General features: G+C 62.5%; 1 protein-coding gene across 4 annotated transcripts; it reads right to left on the minus strand.

Moving 5' to 3' along the window:
• Positions 1–442: 442 nt before the first annotated feature.
• On the minus strand, positions 443–17879 carry RHBDF1 (rhomboid 5 homolog 1). Of its 4 annotated transcripts, XM_088017237.1 has the most exons (19): positions 17711–17879; positions 7188–7328; positions 6988–7118; positions 6616–6720; positions 5849–6062; positions 5232–5441; positions 5037–5159; positions 4807–4964; positions 4127–4384; positions 3899–4010; positions 3701–3775; positions 3449–3610; positions 2636–2736; positions 2418–2481; positions 1916–2010; positions 1658–1733; positions 1485–1585; positions 1206–1359; positions 443–942 (listed from the first exon to the last, which is right to left on the minus strand). In XM_088017237.1, the coding sequence occupies exons 1-19, from the start codon at positions 17714–17716 to the stop codon at positions 523–525; spliced, it is 2706 nt and encodes a 901-aa protein (XP_087873363.1). In that variant the 5' UTR covers positions 17717–17879; the 3' UTR covers positions 443–522. The 4 variants fall into 4 exon arrangements, with proteins under 4 accessions (XP_087873363.1, XP_027967635.1, XP_027967634.1 ...); XM_028111834.2 differs by lacking the exon at positions 6616–6720; XM_028111833.2 differs by lacking the exon at positions 6616–6720 and having other exon boundaries at positions 6988–7328.
• Between the last annotated feature and the right edge of the window lie 203 nt (positions 17880–18082).

Genomic DNA, 18082 nt, shown 5'->3' on the forward strand with positions numbered 1-18082 from the left:
CAAATGTGACAGCAAAGCCATGGGTTCTTCTATCCTTGTTAGCTGCCAGTCACCCTAAGGAAGGGGGGGGGACAAGGTACAGCCATCCACCTGGCTGAGGGGCTTTGCTGGGAGGTACACCTGACACTTAGTTCCCCGTTCTGGGGGACTGTAAGTGGGAGGGGAGGGTGGGGAAGAAGCCTGAAGGACCTCCCTCCACGGCCCTAGCCGGAAACCAGAGACAGGAGGCAGCTCTGATAAGTTAGTGGCAGCTAAAACGCTCCCGGTCCATTTATTGGCCACATGAGGTGGTCGTCCAGAAACTAGTTAGAAGGTAATCATGGGAACTAGTATAATAAATGCCCCGAAGTACGAGACGACGTTCACCAGCGGCGAACAAGGCACAAGAGGTGAGTGTTCAGGAAACGGGCCGGCCCGCACACAGGGCTCGCAGGCCGAGTCCTGTGGCCTGTGAGGCTCGGGGCGGACAGTGTGCCCGGCCCTGGCCCTGCTGGGGCCCACAGCCCCGGGGCCCCGGCCAGCTCAGTGGAGCTGGGCGTCCAGCTCGTACTTCTCACAGAACTTGTCAGTGAAGGGGATGCAGGTGAGGACCTCACACCACTCACAGCGGACGGGGTAGAAGTAGAAGAGGACCACCAGGCCGGCCAGGAGGCCCAGGAAGACCACCTGAAAGACGATGATCTGGCAGCGCTTGCGGTACAGGTCAAACTTGCCGAAGCTGATGTAGGGCAGGAAGGCAAAGGACAAGAAGAGGCCGCTAATGAAGCCCGAGATGTGAGCGAAGTTGTCGATCCAGGGCAGCAGGCCGAAGGTGAACAGGAAGAGGACCACAGCCGACAGCTTGAAGAAGGCACGCCACGGCCGGGCCAGGACCTGCCAGCTCTGGAAAAGCTCCACGAACAGGCAGGCCAGGATGCCAAACTGCGAGCCGGCTGGGCCCACCTGGCGACAGCGTGGGTGCCCATGAGCTGGCGAGGCTGAGCAGACCCACACCCACCCCCCGCCTGGACCCAGAGAGCCCCCTCTCCCCACCCCGCCTCCCACGGCCCAGAGCGCATCAAGATGGGAAGAGCCAAAAGGAGAGCCACCCCCCCCCCGCCCAGGCTGGACTCTCTGGGGACCCAAACCCAGTGCCAGACATGGACCCAGTTGAGGATGGGCAGCAGGAGACTCAGGAGGGTGCCCGCCCTGGGGGATGGCCCTACCTCTGCTCGGTATGGCAGGAAGATGGCACTGGCCAGGTTACCGGTGACACCACTTAACAGGTAGATGATGGCGATGCGATGCCAGCCTGCCAGCTTCTCCAGGTCCCGCAGGACGGTCATCTGGAAGCAGACGGACACCAGGCAGTGCAGGATCCTACGGGGGGGGCGGGCGGTACTCAGCAGGGAGGCCACCCTTCCCCATCTCTGGCCAGCCACGCCTAGGGTCCCCGGGGCCACTCACCCCACCTACCCCAGCTCAGCCCACAGGGTATCACTTGCCCAGCGTGCAAGAAGAGGGACAGCCACAGGCGGTAGAACTGGTCAGGCACCTCAGGGTTGAGGAAGGGCAGGAGCCCACACACGTCATCCATGCAGTGCACCTGTGCAGAGCGGCCCATCAGCACCCATGTGGCTGGGGGAAGAGGGGAGGGACACTCGCCCCAGAGGCCTACCTGCGAGCACAGTGTGGCCTCCTCGTGGAAGTAGCCCCTCATGAAGTCACAGTACTCCCGGGAGGTGATCTCACACCTGGAAGGTCAGGCCAGGGTTGAGAGGGCTTGGAGAGGGGCCTGCTGGGGCCCAGGGGCAGAGGCACCTGACTGCCACACAGGCGCCTTGGTGTATCAGGTTATTTCCGAACGTGGTGAGGGAGAGGGACCCCAGGGCAATGTTCTGCACCCAGGACGGGCTGTGCACACGAGCGCACCTACCTGCCCTTTGTGCCAATGCAGCAGGGCCGGCCCGTGAGGACACAGTCCATGTGCGGGTGGTTTGTGTGGTTCCCAGCGCTGTTTTTGGTGCAGATCTGGGTCACAAATGGGGGTGAGTTGGGTTAGGGTCACCCCCAACCCGGGGCCCCACACCATGCTTGGGGACTGGGGCAAAGATGAACAGGTCCTAGGGTAGGAAACTGGCCTCCCTTGACTTCAGGCATGCTGCCACACCCTGAGACTCCGATGAGCCATCTGTCTAGTTGGAATAATGTCACTTGACCTCCCAAGCAAGCTTCCACCTACTTCTCCCGTTCTGGCTGCCTGCTCAGAGAAGCAGGTGTTGGGAGGTAGACAGGCTGGGCAAAGGCCTGGGGCACAGCATCTGAATATGCAGGGTGGTCCCATGATGGCGATCTCTCTGGCATCACTAATGGATGAAGTGTGGATTTCTCCCCAACATGACAAGGGTGACTCCAAACAACCTTTCACTCTGGCTCACCGGCCACTTGGTGATGTCATCTGGCCACTCGTGGGGGTCCTCTGAGGAGGGCTCATCACACACCCTGCGAACCCAGCATGTGGTCAGACCCCGCTTTATCTTGTTGGCATCCACACCTGTCCAACTCGACAACCCCCTGGGGGCTATACCCTCTCCCCCCACACCCCACAGAGCCATGGGTTAAGGTGGTGAAGGCGGGAGCGGGCAGCAAAACTGACCTGGGGTCCTGGTGGCAGACAGAGCCAAACTGCCTCTTGTGGCCGGCAAGGTCTGGGGCACTGGGGTGTAAGGGCCACTTCACCCACACTGCCAGTGTGGACTGTGGGAGACACAGGGTCAAACCCTGGTCAGAGCCCACCCCTTACCAGCGCCGTCAACAGGACGCAGGAATCAGAAGCAAAGCCACTGAGACTCTCACCCTTACCCACAACCCAATCTCAATGAAATTACACTCCAGAAATGTGTGGGCATGTTGGGAGACCTAACAGGATCTCAACGGCAGAATTCCTATTAGCTTCAGAATAGAAACCACCACAATCCGGGAACTGGTATAAACTACAGCACCTCCGCACAAGATGATGTGATAAAAACCTGGATTGGGGGCGCCTGGGTGGCTCCGCCGGTTAAGCATCCCACTCTTCGTGTCAGCCCCGGTCATGATCTCAGGGTCCTGAGACCGAGCCCTGCGGCCAGCTCTGCGCTCAGCGGGGAGTCTGCTTCTCTCCTGCCCCCGCCCCCCGCTTGTGCTTTCTCTCTCTCTAAATAGATCTTTTTTTAAAAATTAAAAAAAAAAAAAACTTGGATGAATCTTTTTTGCTTTTTGGGTCTCTTTTAATTGCTTAGGGGAAAGAATACAGCACTACCACTTGTGTCAGAAACAAGATGCACACATGCAGAAAGAGCACCCCCAAATCAACGCCTGGCTACAACTGTCTGTGATGTGAGAAGCAGGAGATGGGGGAGGCAGGGAATGAAGGTGAACGGAGGGCCCTTGCTTTGAACCACAAACATACAGCGGTGGGGGCACCCACCGAGCACTCCTCCTCCGAAGTCTGCACGCACCCTGACCGGTCATTGCGCACGCAGCAGGCCGAGTGCTTCTCACGCTCCCGCGCGGCGCGGATAAAACTGTGCACCTGCGGGTCCTGGCGCATGCAGGGCGAGAACTTGGCACCGAGGTGAATGAGAGCCTCCTGCGGAGGAGTGGGATGTGCAGCGGTGGCCCCGGTCCCCTGCCAGCCCGGGGTTCCCACCCTCCGGTGCCCACAAGGCCCTGCCCTCACCGAGCTGGGCCCGATCCAGAAGTTCTCCTGCTGCACATACTTGACGTTCTCATAGACCCCGCGGTTCCGCAGGACCTGGAAGGTTGAACAAAGAAATGAGACAGATCCCACTCCAGCCCTCTCCTCCCAGGGTGAAGCAGGAGGGAGTTCAGAGCCTAGACTCCAAGGGTCTCGGCTGGGGAGGGTGCCAGGGCTCACCGAGTCCACGGTCTCATGCTGCGAGAAGCCCACAGGCGCGATGCCATAGATGCACACGGCTAGAATGGTGACGAGCGAGTGCACGAAGGTGAGCCAGTAGGTGAAGAAGGGCCTGCAGGGTGGAGCGTCAGCAGAGGCGGCATCCCCAACCCAGAGAACCCGCCCCCAACCTGGAGCTTTGCCCGCTCGAAGCTGCAGCCCACCCCCACACCCCAACGCCGTGCCTACCTGTGGTCATCCATGTCCTCGATCTGACGTTTGACATAGCTGTCGATACGCTTGCGGTAAGTGCGGTTGGTGAGCCGGCCTACCATGCCCAGCCCGTACGGCCGCTTCTCCCTGGCAAAGAACTTGCGCACGGGCATCGCGATGCGCTGGCCCCGCCGCTGACCCGCTGTGCTCACTACCTCCTGCCGTAGCCGCACCTTAGGTTGCGGGGCCGCTGCTCCACCCTCCTTCTGCTTCCGCCAGCCTCGTTCTAGGGGCCTGGGGGGAAGGCGCACAGTCAGCGCCCCGCCCTAGATGCCCGACCTGCTGCAATCCCTCCTGCATGGGGCTGACCCTCCCGCTCTGTCTTGCTCCTGTCTAGCAGTGAAGGCACCGTCTGGTCATTCAGCCTCCTCCCAACCAGTAAAAGCAATCCTGAGCCCCTCTGGGGTGGAAGAGGTAGAACCTGACCTACGTTAGGTTCCCTGACAGTCTGCAAGTACTAATCCCAACCCTCTCCTGCTCCCTGCGGGGCTCTGCCCAGACTGTGGGTTCTGGGATCGTGTGCCCGTCCCGCAGGTGGGCAGCTGAGCCTTGGAGGGTGCCCGGCCCTGGGTACCACAGCCACGGTGCACAGGCTGGGCTCACACTCCACAATCCTTCCCTCGGCCCTCCCCTCCCCACGGGCCAGTGGTACTCACAGCATCAGATGGCTGCGCTCAAGTTCACTGCGGTCCAGGGCCCCACCCGTGAGGTCGGCCTGCTCTGTGGCTTTCTCCCAGTCCTTGAGCGCTGCCTCCGAAGGGGACTCGAACACCTCGTCTGGGTACGTGGACAGCTCCTCATGGAGGACTCCTTCCTGAGCAAACACAGGCGATCAGGGTGGGACACGCAGACAGAGGGGTGGCAGGTGATACCCCTGTGCTCTTACCCGGGCAAAGAAGGACGTGTCCAACTCGTCGGGGAAGTCAGCCGTGTCCTCCTCCAGGAAGCTGGCAGGAGTAAAGCTTCGGCGCTGCGCCCGGCGCAACGTGCCATCCCTGACAGAGCGGCCCTGCCAGCAAGGAGGTGAGCATGCGGCGTGCCGGCCGCCGCGTTCCCAGCCCACCCTGGTCCCCGCACCCACCTTCACCAGGGCCGCGGCCGCCCGGAAGCTCATCTTGGCCACCGATTCGCGCTTGCGTCGCCGCGGGAACCGGCTGCAGCCCGAGCGGGAGCTGGAGAAGGAGCAGAAGGAAGCGGCACCAGGCGTGACAGGCGTGTGCGGGGTACTCAGGCCGTCGGCCGTGTCATCCGCCACGCGGAAGGCCCGGCCCCGGGCCAGGGGGTCTACGATCTGGCAGATGGAAGGAGACGTAAGAGTCCAGGCCTGGGCCGTGGCTGTGGGGGCCCCTTCCCCACCCTAGACCCCAATGTGGAGAACATAGCTGCCCCTCCTCCCACCCCCCAGCGGGTCCCTGAATGGCTGTGCAGGAGCCTAGGCGGGTCCCCATCCTCACCCACGGGGCCTTTACACTGCTGTGCATCCTGGGATGGTCTCCCATCCCGATCCCAGGACCCTGTCCCCTCCCCCAGGCCCCAGTTCCCAGAGAGTATCTTAGGTGACTTTCTGGGACCATGTGACCGCCCCCCACGCCAGCAGCTCTGCGGAGTCTCCTGTCTTCAGGTCGGCCGTGTCCCCAGCCCCGGCCCAGGGAGCAGACAGAGAGGCTGGTGGGAGGCAGCAGGGCTGGGTGGGCATACCTTCTGCATGCCCAGCTGGCATGGCCCCACGTACAGCGGAGGGGGCGTCTCAGTGCTGGCCAGAGACACGTTGTCCTGGCTGGGTAGGTCCAGCTCCCGGATGACCTGGGGCTTCAGCTTTCCGTAGCGCTGGCTGCAGTGGCGGATGCTTTTCCGCTGCCACTTCTGGGTGCTGTCACTGTCCTTGCTCACTCCAAACCAGTCCGCGGTGCCCCTGCCACGGGAGGGTCTCAGCAAGGGGAAGCCAGGTCTTCCCCCGGCCCCGCCAGGGCGGACATCGTGCCCCAGCCCAAGTCTCCAATCACGCCTGGGTCCCGGGGCCAGGGGCCAGGTGCGCTGGGTCTAATTAAGAGGATGGGTGGGTTCCAGCCCTGGCCACCCCCTAAGCAATTAGCCAACTCCAAATTCCCACTAGAAGCGCAGATGGCAGGCCTTGCCCAAGTGAGTATTTTACACCGATCCTCAGCCCATCCCGGAGAGGGGGGTTCATGGGGAGACAGAGTCCACAGATGGCACGCAGAGCTCAGCCCTTCGCCAGAGAGCTTGGCCCCAGGCAGCAGCTTGACCTCAGACACCAAAGAACTCAGGCAGTGGGCACGGCAAGGCCAGGCAAGCTGTGCACACCTCTTGGACATGCAAAGAAAAACACCACCAGGACCTGCTGTTAGGAACCCCAGGGAACACCAAAGGCACTGGCAGCCCCCAAGAGATCGCAAGCCATGCACACGCCACCTGACGTCCACACACTCACGCCCTGCCCCAGGTACCTGAGCAGGGACCGAGAGAGAGAGCGGCGCTGTGGCAGAGCCCTGCGGGCAGCAGAGGGACCCAAGAGGGGCAGAGTGTGGACACGCCCAGAGCGCACCTGCCGGCTGTCCAGGGACCAGGGCGTTGGGATGGGAGAGACAGAGAAGGAGACGGGGTGGTGGTGGGGAGCAGGGAAGGTGGCAGGTGAGAGCAGTTGGTCCCCAGAACAGGAGGAGGACAGGGCGACATGGGGAACAAGATGGAGGAGACAGCCGAGACAGGAGGGACCCTGGCTCCAGTCCCAGCCCCGTATCCAGAGGGGACACTTCTGCCTACCTCTGCCCCCCGGCCCCCCAGCCCCCACGGGCAGAGCCGCCACGGCAGCCGAGTACCTGCGGATGGTCTGCGTGATGGACGTCTGGCGCTGCAGCACCGGCCGCCGGAGCTCATGGTGGGACACGGGGACATGGGCCGTCTCGGCAGGCATACTCACACTCCGCAGGAAAGCCTGGCGTCTCAGGGGCTGCGCCGTGGGGTCACAGTGAGGAGGCTGGACGGGGCACACGCCCAGCCTCTGCCCAGCAGCGCCTACCTGGAAGAAGCCGGGTTCCTCTGTTGCTGGGGGCACCACAGCCGGGATGTCCAGCCTCAGCCAGGGCGGCTTCTTGCGCTGCAGGCTGCTTGTGCTGTCCCTGCGGGCCTCGCTCATGGCGCCGGGTGGGGCACGGCCAGCCTGGTGGGGGGGGGGGGTGATTCAGTGCTGACGGACCTCTCAGGGGTCACTGGGCCCAGGGAGGGTCCTGGCCCCGATGCTGGAGTCCTCCTCTGTGCTCAGCACCGATCTGCTCCGTGCCTGCTTCACCCGTCCCTGGAGACACCGCCGGGGCACGAACTAGGCCCTCACAATACAAATCCATTCATGTCGAAAGAGAAATTCAGGACAAGTATTTGAGCATCTACGATGAGCCACTCCTAGGTGCTCAGGGACACACTGGTGGAGAAACAAGGAGACAAAAATAGACAAAATCCCTGCCTCCCTGGAGCTTACAGTCCAGACAATAAACCTGTAAGTACAGGGCGCCTGGTGGCTCGGTGAGTTAAGCGTCCGACTCTGGCTTTCGGCCGGGGGTCATGATCTCAGGGTCATGGAACTGTGTCCTGCGTCGGGCTCTGCGCTCAGCGCGGAGTCAGCTTCTCCCTCTCCCTCTGCTCGCCCGCCCCCCCCCCCCCGCTTGCACTCTCTCTCTCAAATGAGTAAATAAAATCTTAAAAAACAAACAAACTATAGGGGCGCCTGGGTGGCTCAGTCGGTTAAGCATGTGACTTCAGCTCAGGTCGTGATCTTCGGGTCCTGGGATGGACACCACGTTGGGCTCCACACTCAACAGGGAGCCTGCTTCTTCTCCCTCTGCCTCTGCCCCTCCCCCTACTTCTGCTCTCTCATTCTCTCGAATAAATAAATAAAATCTTGGAAAAAAAAAACAAAAACCCGTAAGTAGAGACACCACGTTAAAATGTGACAAGTATGATAGGGAAAACATAGCACGCTACGGTTGCTGGGGCACGGATGTCTCCCTGGAAGGTGACATCTAGCAAAGACCTGAAGATGGTGATGGGGTGAACAAGGCCGCCGCAGAGTTGCTCCTCACACAGGGAACAGCCAGTGCGGAGATCTCAGCGAGTGTGAGCACACAGGCTGGCTGAGGGTCTCCCCCAAGTCTGTACATGGGGCAAAGCTCAAGCCTGTCTGACCCAGACCACACCCTCTTCCCCACCATGCTGGCTGCTCCGAAGACAGAAGGCCCCTGCACCCATGACAGGGGGTTGTGACCCCTGCATCTCACGGAGGAGTGGCCACGGGGCTTCCCTGCCCGGGAGCTCCCACCAGCAAGGGACCTTCTGAAAGCCGCCTGGGCGCGGATGCTGCCGGGACCACCAGGGGGCGTCGCGCACCCAGAAACAGTCACACGCCGCGCACCGCCCCCTCAGCATCTGGACCCAGAGCAGAAAGGCCAGGGCTTGATGTGGGCCTCCACTGCCTGGCCATGTGACGGTGAGGCAACGACTATGTGACCACGGCCTCTCTGGCACTCTACTCCCCCTTACAAAAGGTCACTTTCAGGGCAGCTCTGGTTGCCCCTCCCCAAAGAAGGACCACAGGGTGTCTGGAAACGGGAGATCCAAAGCACACTGTTGTGGGGCATGGAGAGCAGGGGCGTGGCCGAGCAAGACTCGGAGGGAAGAGACCCCGAAATTCTTCCACTGCATCCAAGAGCTAGGGAACCAGACAGACTCTGAAATTCGGGTTGGGGGTTGCACCTGGGGGGCCTCTGACTTGGGCTCAGGTCATCATCTCAGGGTGCTAGAGCCCCGTGATGGTGGGCTCCGCACTCAGCTTGTCCATCTGCCCCACCACCACCACCCCCACCCCCACCCCTGCTCATACTCTCTCTCTCTCAAATTAATAAAATCTTAATAAACAAAAACAATTCGGGTTTGGGAACCCACCCACGAACGCCTCCAGAAACAACCTCCCTTGCACTGCCTGAGGAGATGAAGAGAAAACCCCACCCCTGCCTTACAAATAGGCAAACTGAGTCCTAGAGAACAGGGGTTTGCCTTACCCGAGGTCACGTATTCGGGTGGTGGAACTAGACACAGGCCCAGGACGCTGCCCACAGCTCCTACTGGACTTACACAGAACAGGGAAGGCCGGAATTCTGTTCGGAGCAACTCCCAGCTCTTTACTGACCTGAGAAGGTCGACCTACACAGACCAGGAGGGCATGGAATGCTGAGAACAGCCCCTCCTGCCCCTCCACGAAACAGGGGCAGCCCCAGGTACTGAGCACAGCTCCTTCCGGCCCTGGACCCACCACTGGGCATCCACAGGTCGGGTGCCAGGGGGCTGGCGTCTCCAGGAGCACCCCCCCACACACACACCACCACCCACACCCATGCCCCTACCAGCTCCCCCTGCCCCCGTGGGCCCCTCCTCACAGCTCCCACCCACCTCAGGGCTCGAGTCTCGCCCCGCCCCTGCACACGCATTCTGCCCAAGGACCCACAGCCTTAGTCAGGCTGGCCCCACCCCGACAGATGCTCCCAGCCCTGGCTCCCCGGGCACAGCTCAGGGCATCAGCCACGTGTGGGCTGTCCTGTGACTGCCGGGCCCACAGTGCCCAGGACAGGCCTGGTCCAGAGCCACTGTTTGGTAGACATTGGTTGGAGTGATGTGGGGTTCCTGAAAAAGAACCTTCGGTGGGGTCTGGGAGGAGTAGCTGACCACAAGCCGAGGTTGCGGCAGGGGGAGCCCAAGCCAAGAAGTGGGAAAAAGGGTGGTGAGGTACCCAGGGACTCTTCCCCAGCCCCTGCTAGCCTGGGCCTACAGTTGGCCCCAGGAACACAAGAACCACTGAGCTCATGAGGGAGGCACCAGATCCCTGCCCGTGTGCCCCAGATCTCCCGGAGTCCCTCACCTCCACCCAAGTCCCTCCTGTTTTGGGGGTGGAGGCAGGAGGGTGCTCTGTAACCCACAGCGCTCCAGGATCCCCACCCTGCCCCCAGTGCTGCGGGGTCCCGGTCTGCCCCAGCCCTCTGTGCATAGTTTCCCATCTGGGCCTCAAGTGGGTGGGATCCACAAGGGGAGGGGTGCTCCACAGTGGGCCCCAGGGGTGTGGGGGAGGGGCGGGCCCAGAGGACAAAGAGTCTGGGCTGGGGAGGGGCACCGCGCCCACCCAGAGGGGACAGTGGCTCAGTGTCCAGGCCTCCCCCAGGCGCACAGTGGGCTCTTGTTCCCAGACAGCTCCTCAGGGGGGAATCCCAACAGCATCTCTGCTCTGCTGACCCCCTCGGGGCAGGAAGAAACAGCAGCCCAGGGAGGGCCTGACTGCTCGGGGTCACGCATCATCTGAGTCACTCTGGTGACAGTCAAGGCTACCCACCCAGGGCCCAGCCCCATCAGGAGACCCCTAACTGGGCATCCGGAAGTGAGCTAGAAAGTGCTGACAACTGCTTAGCAAATGCTAAGGGTGGGGACCGGGCCCGGCAAGGGGGCACGAAGCAGGGGCAGACACGACACCCAGGCACTTCGGGCAGCACAGGACAAGCATGGGGCTCATGACGAGGGCCCCAGATGGGGCTGAGGGACGGAGGGCCCTGCAGGGTCACAGGACCACTAGGGCTGCTTTAAATGGATGGAGAGACCTAGGAGCAGCTACCTCCTCAGGGCAGTGGGCTGGGTGGGGAGCAGGGGCAGGTCCCACTGAAGCATGTTCCTGCCCTGGGGATGAGCGGGGGCCCTCGGGGCGGCCACACGCACCGACAGAAGACGGGCCGGGAAGCCACGGGAGAGCCTGGCCTGAGACACCGGGCAGACCCTGCTCACCTTCACCACCTGCAAGCCTCAATTTTTTCATCTGAAAATTAGGGGCCACAGCAGTGCCTGGCCCACAGAGGTGCTTGAGAAGCAGCGGCTGAACCAAACACCCGGGCTGGTCAATGCCTGCCGGCTCTGCAGGGCTCCCTGAGGGCAGCCCGCGGAGGAGAGGGGAGGGAAGCGCGGGGACCAGGCGCACGTACGACCAGAACATTAGCCACGGGAGGCACCTGGCCGTGGGAGCCTTCGGAGATGCCCAGTTTGGTAGGGTGTAACCAAGAGGCAGGAGGAGACTGGGGAGCAGGTGTGGCCTGCCCCAGCCTGGACAGTGGCCAGAGCCACCGTGAGACTGGATCCTCAGGTGCGAGCGGTGGCCACCAAGGCACTCAGGCCTGCTCAGCCAGCTGGCAGGACGATGCCAGCAGGGGCGGCTGGAGGCTGCGTGGAGAGCCGGGATGGCCCAGCCCCAGGACAAGACCCACCAAGCCCCGGCCCCGCCCTGCCCAGGGGACCGCCCACCGCCAAGGTCAGCTGGAGCAATGGCCCCGCCCCAGGACACCTGCCCAGGCGTGTCCCCAGCTCACCGCAGCACGATCCCAATGCTCCAGCCTCCACACTAGAGCCCTGACCTCTGACCCCCCCCACTCTTCTGTTTGACCCCTAATCTGATGCCCAACCCCCCGAAACGCCCTACGAGCGGGGATCACTAGCCGTGTGGCCTCCCAGAATCCAGGCTTTCACCACCCACATGCTACCGTGTAGCAAAGCAAGTCACCTGGCCTCGCTGTGCCTCTCTGTGCCTCTCTGTCTCATGTATAAATGGCATCATGCTACAAACGGTACCGATCGAGTCCTCAGCCCTCCTCAAACCCTCCCAGACCTCGCCACTTCTCTGTGAAGGAAAAGAGGTCAGAGAGCATCAGGGCAGGCCCAAGACCTAGCTGATGGCCTGCACAGTGCCCTCTGCCCGTCCCCAAGGGGACACGTCCATCCCTACCTCCCCGTGTCACCCGTCACAGGACAGACATCACCCCAGACAGGTATGCAGAAGGCCAATAACAAAACAGGAGGCTCCCTGCTACAGGAGGCCCCGAAGGCACAGGAATCCCTAGTGATAATTACACTCCGGGACCTAACCAGGGAGGGTGCTGCAGAGGAGGCACTAACCCTGGGGAGGGCTACTGCCCAAAGGCTCAATAGGCATGTACGGACCTGGGGGTCCCCAACAACCAGAATCAAAGCCCTGGACCCCACTGGCTCTGGCAGGGGCTGAGAGAGTGAATACACCCCAGGTTGGGGAGCCCCAAAGCTCAGAGAGGTTGCAGGTCCGTGCCCCGCAGTCAGCCAGTCAGCAAGGCACAAGGGAAGAGACTTAGCTATAGCAGATTCTGGCTTTGACAACCTGAAGTCTAGCTGGGTCTCGGGACTTAGGTGAAAGCCTCCCCCAAGCTGCAGAGGGGAAAGGCCCACATTCTACCAACATGCCTGGCTCAAGGGCAGATGAGCAGCCAGGCCACCGCTCAGCGCCCCCAGAAGTTCCCCCACTGACTTGACACACGTGTGCTCCCGGTGCCCTGACACCCTCAGGCTTAGTGAGCTCCTCCCCGGTCGGGCCAGCTCCTGGATAGTACTAGAGAGGTCCCAGGAGGGGACGCCAAGTCCTGAAGTCTGTTGTAAGAGCAGAAATGGCTTGTCGTCAGAAACCTGGCACACCTGCCGGAAACCTGGGTCTAACCAACCCTGCTGACCTATCACAAGCCCTGGGGAGGGTCCTCTGTACCATCTTCCAGATAAGAAAACTGAGCCTCAGAGAAGCCAGTCACCACCTGAGTTCACTGAGCCTCCAAGGGGGGGTTCGAAGCCTTGGACAATGTCTGCCCAGGAGATGGGGTCCAAGGGACCCATGTGCCTGCCTAGCTGGCCCTGGCCACAGCCCCCCAGGGCCCCCAACTCCACCCTGTCCTGACCCAGAGCCTCTCTCTCAGCTCAGGGAGGAGGGGTCGCCCTCAAACACACCCAACCCAGAGAACAGGCAGAAGCCAGGGAATATGATCCTTGGGTAGAAAGTGGATCTGGTCACGGACACCGAAGCTGGAAGGGGAGCACCTCACATCCAGGGAGAGGAGCAACAGGGTGTGCCCTGAGCAGTCGTTGGGAGCTGAAAAGACCCTGACGGGGGGCCCTAAAAGGCAGGGAAGACCTGGGTGATCCCCTCTGAGCCAAGGGCCCCCCGAGAATATGAGTTCCCAAGGACAACAACTTGGCAGGACACTTAATGCTGCATGAGGGATTCTGGTCATGACAATTCTCCAGCTCGGCTGCCCTCAGTCGGCCTGTCTGCACAATGGGAGGCTGGCTGGCTGCTTGGAAGGGTTGGGATGGGCCTGGGGCCCCGCATCTTGAATTTGGGGCCCCTTGACTCCTGTGCCCACCTACTAGCCCTGCGCTGTTCTCAGGGAAAAGGACCCAGCTTGCCCAGAATGGTCCCTGGTGGCAGGGGGCTCAGCTGAGGGACCTCTTGGACCCCAGCCAGCTGTTGGGTTCCCCACCTTCCTCCTAATTTCTGGGGGCTCTCTAGGGGGCTGAGGCTGGCTTCAGGGGGGTGGGGAGAACCCAGCATCTAGTTGGGCCAAACCTGAAAAGCCAGTTTCATCCTTGAATCTTCTCAGTCAGGAAGTCCCAAGGTGGGGGGGGGGGGTTCCCAGCACAAGGCTAGGGCCTCGGGATCCAGGCCCCGCCCACCCAGACAGACACAGAGACACACAACCCAAGCTGCACGGAACGAACTCGGGTCAGGAACCAGCTGGGCCTTGGGCAGGCATGGCTGAGAGATCCCCTGCCCATTCCCCATTCAGCCACAGACAAGCCCCCAGCAGGACAGACAGCTAGGCCCTCCCCCGTACCCCGAGCACCTGGGGTCCAGCCATCTTCCCTGCCAATAGAAGGCCTGCCTCTAGGCACGCCCCCACGCCCCCCACCTCCGCTCCTCTAGGCCACTGAACACAACGCGGGGGGGCGGTCTTAGGGAGTAGCTCCCCGGTCCCCGCAGTTCCAGGACTTACAGAGTGGGGAGACAGGGGTTGTGAAGTACCCCGCCCCAGCCCCCCCAACTACTGCTATTACTGGTGATCGTATTCCCATCCCCTGTGAGGACGGCTGGGACAGGGACGGTCCCGAGGAGTCCCACCCTCGGAGCTGGAGTTTCGACTTGGAGCACCACCCACCGGCGGCGGCCGGGACGGAAAACGTCAAGGGGGGGAGGGCACAGCTCGGAGGAGCCTGGGGACACCCCCAGACTCCGAGCCCGCCCGCTCCCAAGACCCTCAGCTGTTGGGCGGGGGCTGGAGCCGAGCTGTCCGGCCCGGTCAGGCCGCCGGGACGTGCTAATCCGGCCCTGGGCTATTTTTGCGGCGCGCCGGGTTAGGAATCCCGGGCTGGGCCGCCTCCGCGGGTGGCTCGGGAAACTCCGGGAAGGAAAGTCCGGACGCCCCGGGCGGGGACTCGCCCGGCCCCGGCCCCAGGCCTGGACCCCGCGCCCGGCCCGACCCCAGCCGCTGCCAACGCCTCTGGCCGTGGCGGGCTGAGCACGGGCCCCGCGCGCAGCGGACGCAGCCCCAGAACCCGCCCGGCCCGCGGAGCCCTGCGCCCCGGTCCCGGCGCGCTCACTCACCGCCGCCGCCGCCGGCACCGGGGGGGTCCTCGGGGGTCCTGAGGGCTCCGGGGAGGGGCTGCCGCCGCCGGCCGGGAGGGCGCCCGCGCCGAGTCCCCGCCCGCGCGCCCGTCCGGCCCGCCCGCCCGGGAATGCCATGGAGCGAGGGGCGTGCGCGCCGGGGGCGGGCCCGGCCGGAGGGGGCGGCCGCGCTGACTCAGGGCTCAGGAATGCGCGCGGCCCGCCCGGCCCCAGTCACCTCCTCCGGGAAGGCCGCTGGGCTCCGCTCTCCCGTGTGTCCGACCGCGCGGATAGCTGCGGCTGGGGGTCTTGGGCGCCTTGGCCGGGGAGGGAGGACCTAGTGGCCCAACGGGACAGAGCCTCCGCGTCAACGGATGTCCTGAGCTCCTCAGCCTCTCCCGGCCTCTAGGGTGAGGCCTAAACTTATGCTGCCTTGACTTGTGCTTGAGAAAGAGGGGAAGGGGCAGGCGTGGGACAGTGTCCCTGGATCTCCTGTAAACCGAACCACCGACCTCCTCCGAAGGCCCACACTAAATCACTCACCCTACACGCACCCGGTCCCATGGGGCACTCACACTCACACTCATACAACACGTGCTCATGCATTCGTGCAGGCACACACCCACGTGCTCTAACCACGTATCCACACACACCTGTTTACAGAGTCAAACGCACACCTTCACACCCCCTTCCATCCAGTTATACACATGCACACAACCGCAACTATACACTCCCACTCATGTGTTTACCCAGGGCTGCACACACGCACTCACAGCAAAGGCAGGTTCAGAGCCCTGAGCCCCTCCCCAGACCCCTGTGCTCCCGGCAGTCACTCCCAGGCCAGGCTGGGCCTGCAGCCCCCCAACCCCAACCCCAACCCATCAGGGCAGAGACGGCACTGCTGGTTTCCACTCCGCACGCTTCGCTCTTCCAGAGCTTGCCCACTGCTCCCGGGGCGCTCATCCCTGCACCCTCTGAGTCGGACATGGAACGACCCATCTGCTTGAGGCTGAGGTGCGGGTGGGAATTTCCCAGCAACCCTCTCTCTTGACTTTGTAGGACTAGGTGGGGCTGAACCACCCAGAGGACGACCAGGGAAGGGGGGAGGGGGAGTGCCAACAGCAGGGTACAGGCAGGGTACCCAGGCTGCCTCATGATGGTCTCCCGTACGGCCCCGGAGAAAACAGAACTGGGACCACAGGTCTCCTGAGGACCTTTTCACTAGTTGCCAGAACACCTTGGGGCACCTGTGGCCCTGCACCTCCAGCCTTGCAGTGCCTACGAAGACGCCCTTTGCTGTTCTGGGACCAGGTGGCACTGGCCCTCTCTGAACAGAGTCGCTGCACCGTCAGCAAGTCATGGCGGGCCTGACTGCAGACAAGACCCCGTTCTTGACTACACAGAAAATAACGTTGATGGCGTAAGGTGGCAGCCAGCTTACGGGCTGGCCCTGGAACCTGGGCAAGGGACAGAATCCTTGATCATATCCTCACCCATACCAGGGGACAAAGCGGTGCCTCCTCTATGAACACAGGCATATCAACACAATTCTCTGGTAGCTTTGGAGGAGTTATAGGAGGACTCCTTCACTGGAGGGTGGGGAGGGTGACTACAGGAGGACTGGGGACACAAGGCGAGAGGGCGGCTGCCCAGTGCTGATGCTCATGGCCCCTGCAGCCTACATGTGCCACTCCTCCCATGCCAGGCTCTCGGCCAGACAGGACAGTCTCTCCATGCCAGGCATTCTCGGGCATGCTCACCCCCTACGAGGGATCAGCAGGCCCCGCCCACCTGGATGCCCAGGCGAGCCTGGCAGGGCCAACGGTGGGGTCATCTCTGGAGTCCGGGGCCTGGGCTCGCCTCCAAAGCATGCCATGGCTGGGCATCCAGGGTTGGCAGGTCCCCTCTTGCAGCAGTCTATGCGTTCAGTGACAGGTAAATGGCCTCCCCCTGTGTTCATTCAAGTCACCTCCTCCGAAGGGTCCTCTCGGTTCCTGAGCTTAAGTGGGATTCCCAGCAGCCTCTGTTACAAACCCTTGCCCCTCACAGGTGCTGCTCCCGAGGCATACCCCAGTATACCCTGGCAGGCAAATCCAGGAATTCCCCAGGTTCTCAACCCACCCCGGCATCCTGAACAAGGACCTTGGAATCAAAGGATGGTGCAAGCAGAGGCCTGGACCTAGTCCACACGGACACATGTATCCATGTATGTATGCTCTGCCTCATGTCGGCCCCACTGTCCTCTATGCTCTGGTGCAGCCCCTACATGGAAAGCCAGCTCCCAGTCCCTCTCCTCCCTCTTCCTCCCCCCAGCCCTAGAGAAATGGAAATCAGCTGCAACTGCCTACCATGCGGACAGGTGACTGGGGGTGGGTGGATATCTGGACCACCCCCGTGGCTGTGGACTTCACCCTAGGACCTGAGAGGGTAAGAGCCCAACCAATAGGAGGGGTTGCCATCAGCTACCCTGGAGTCCTCAGCTCAGCAGGCCAGTTCCTGGGCTTTGGGGAGCCTGGGTGGGCTCAGCTCCAGCCCCTGGCTCTTTGGGGAAGAGATGAAAGTGGGCCAGGCCAGCCAGGGGCCTGGAGTCACTGACTATTCCCGAGGCAGAGGCAGCGGCCCCTCCCCGTGTCTCAGTGCGTGGCGAGGGGGTCCCATAAGCACCTGGGCCCAAGGCTCAGCAGCATGACAGCACAGCCCCAGAAAGGGAGGAGGCAGCCCCCACACACCTCCTTCGGCCACCCTCTCTGCCCAAGGAGGCTCTGACCCCCACAGAGACCGTCAGATGCAGAGAGCCTTGGAGGCCAGGTGGGATACGAGAACCCCTGAGAAGCTGCCGGAGGGCCCTCCGCCGTCTGACATGGAGCCCACTAGGCTCTGACCCGACTCTCTCCCTTCCACGGTATCAGCATCCCTACATTAAAGGACGCCGAGCCAGTGCGCTGGGTGCCCTGGGTCAGTGCTGGTGCTGGAACTGGGGACTCTGTGCTATGCTTTCTCTCAAGGCTTCAGTCACTGGCAGCCCACCCCGGCACAGATCCCTTTCAAAGCATGAAGGGTGTCCTCACCTCCATCTGGCACGGACATCCTCCAACACACCTCTCTCGGCCCAGCAGCAGGGCACACTGGGGACAGAGAAGGCCCTAGGCCCCTCCTCCTGCCAGGACCACCTCCTCTCACCCCCAGCCAGCCTGCCCAGCAGGCCACAGTGGGAACGCTCAGCCCACCACTTCCAGCCTGCAGTGCAGCCTCAGACCGCGAACCAGGAAGTGGGGGCGGGGCAGATGAGGGCCCACCCTGGAGAGGTTTCGCAAGCCCCTGCACTCAGGCGGGAACATCTGGAGAAAGGACGTTGCTGGCGCCAGCTCTGCCTCCTCCTGGGGGCCAGGGCTGTGCTCTGAGCCTCTCTTTCCTCATTCTCAAGGTGGGGGTAAAACACC

This window comes from Eumetopias jubatus, unplaced genomic scaffold (genome assembly GCF_037043125.1).
Source record: "Eumetopias jubatus isolate StellerSeaLion01/CBP00866 unplaced genomic scaffold, mEumJub1_p1.0 scaffold_12, whole genome shotgun sequence".
NCBI classification, from domain to species: Eukaryota; Metazoa; Chordata; class Mammalia; order Carnivora; family Otariidae; genus Eumetopias; species Eumetopias jubatus.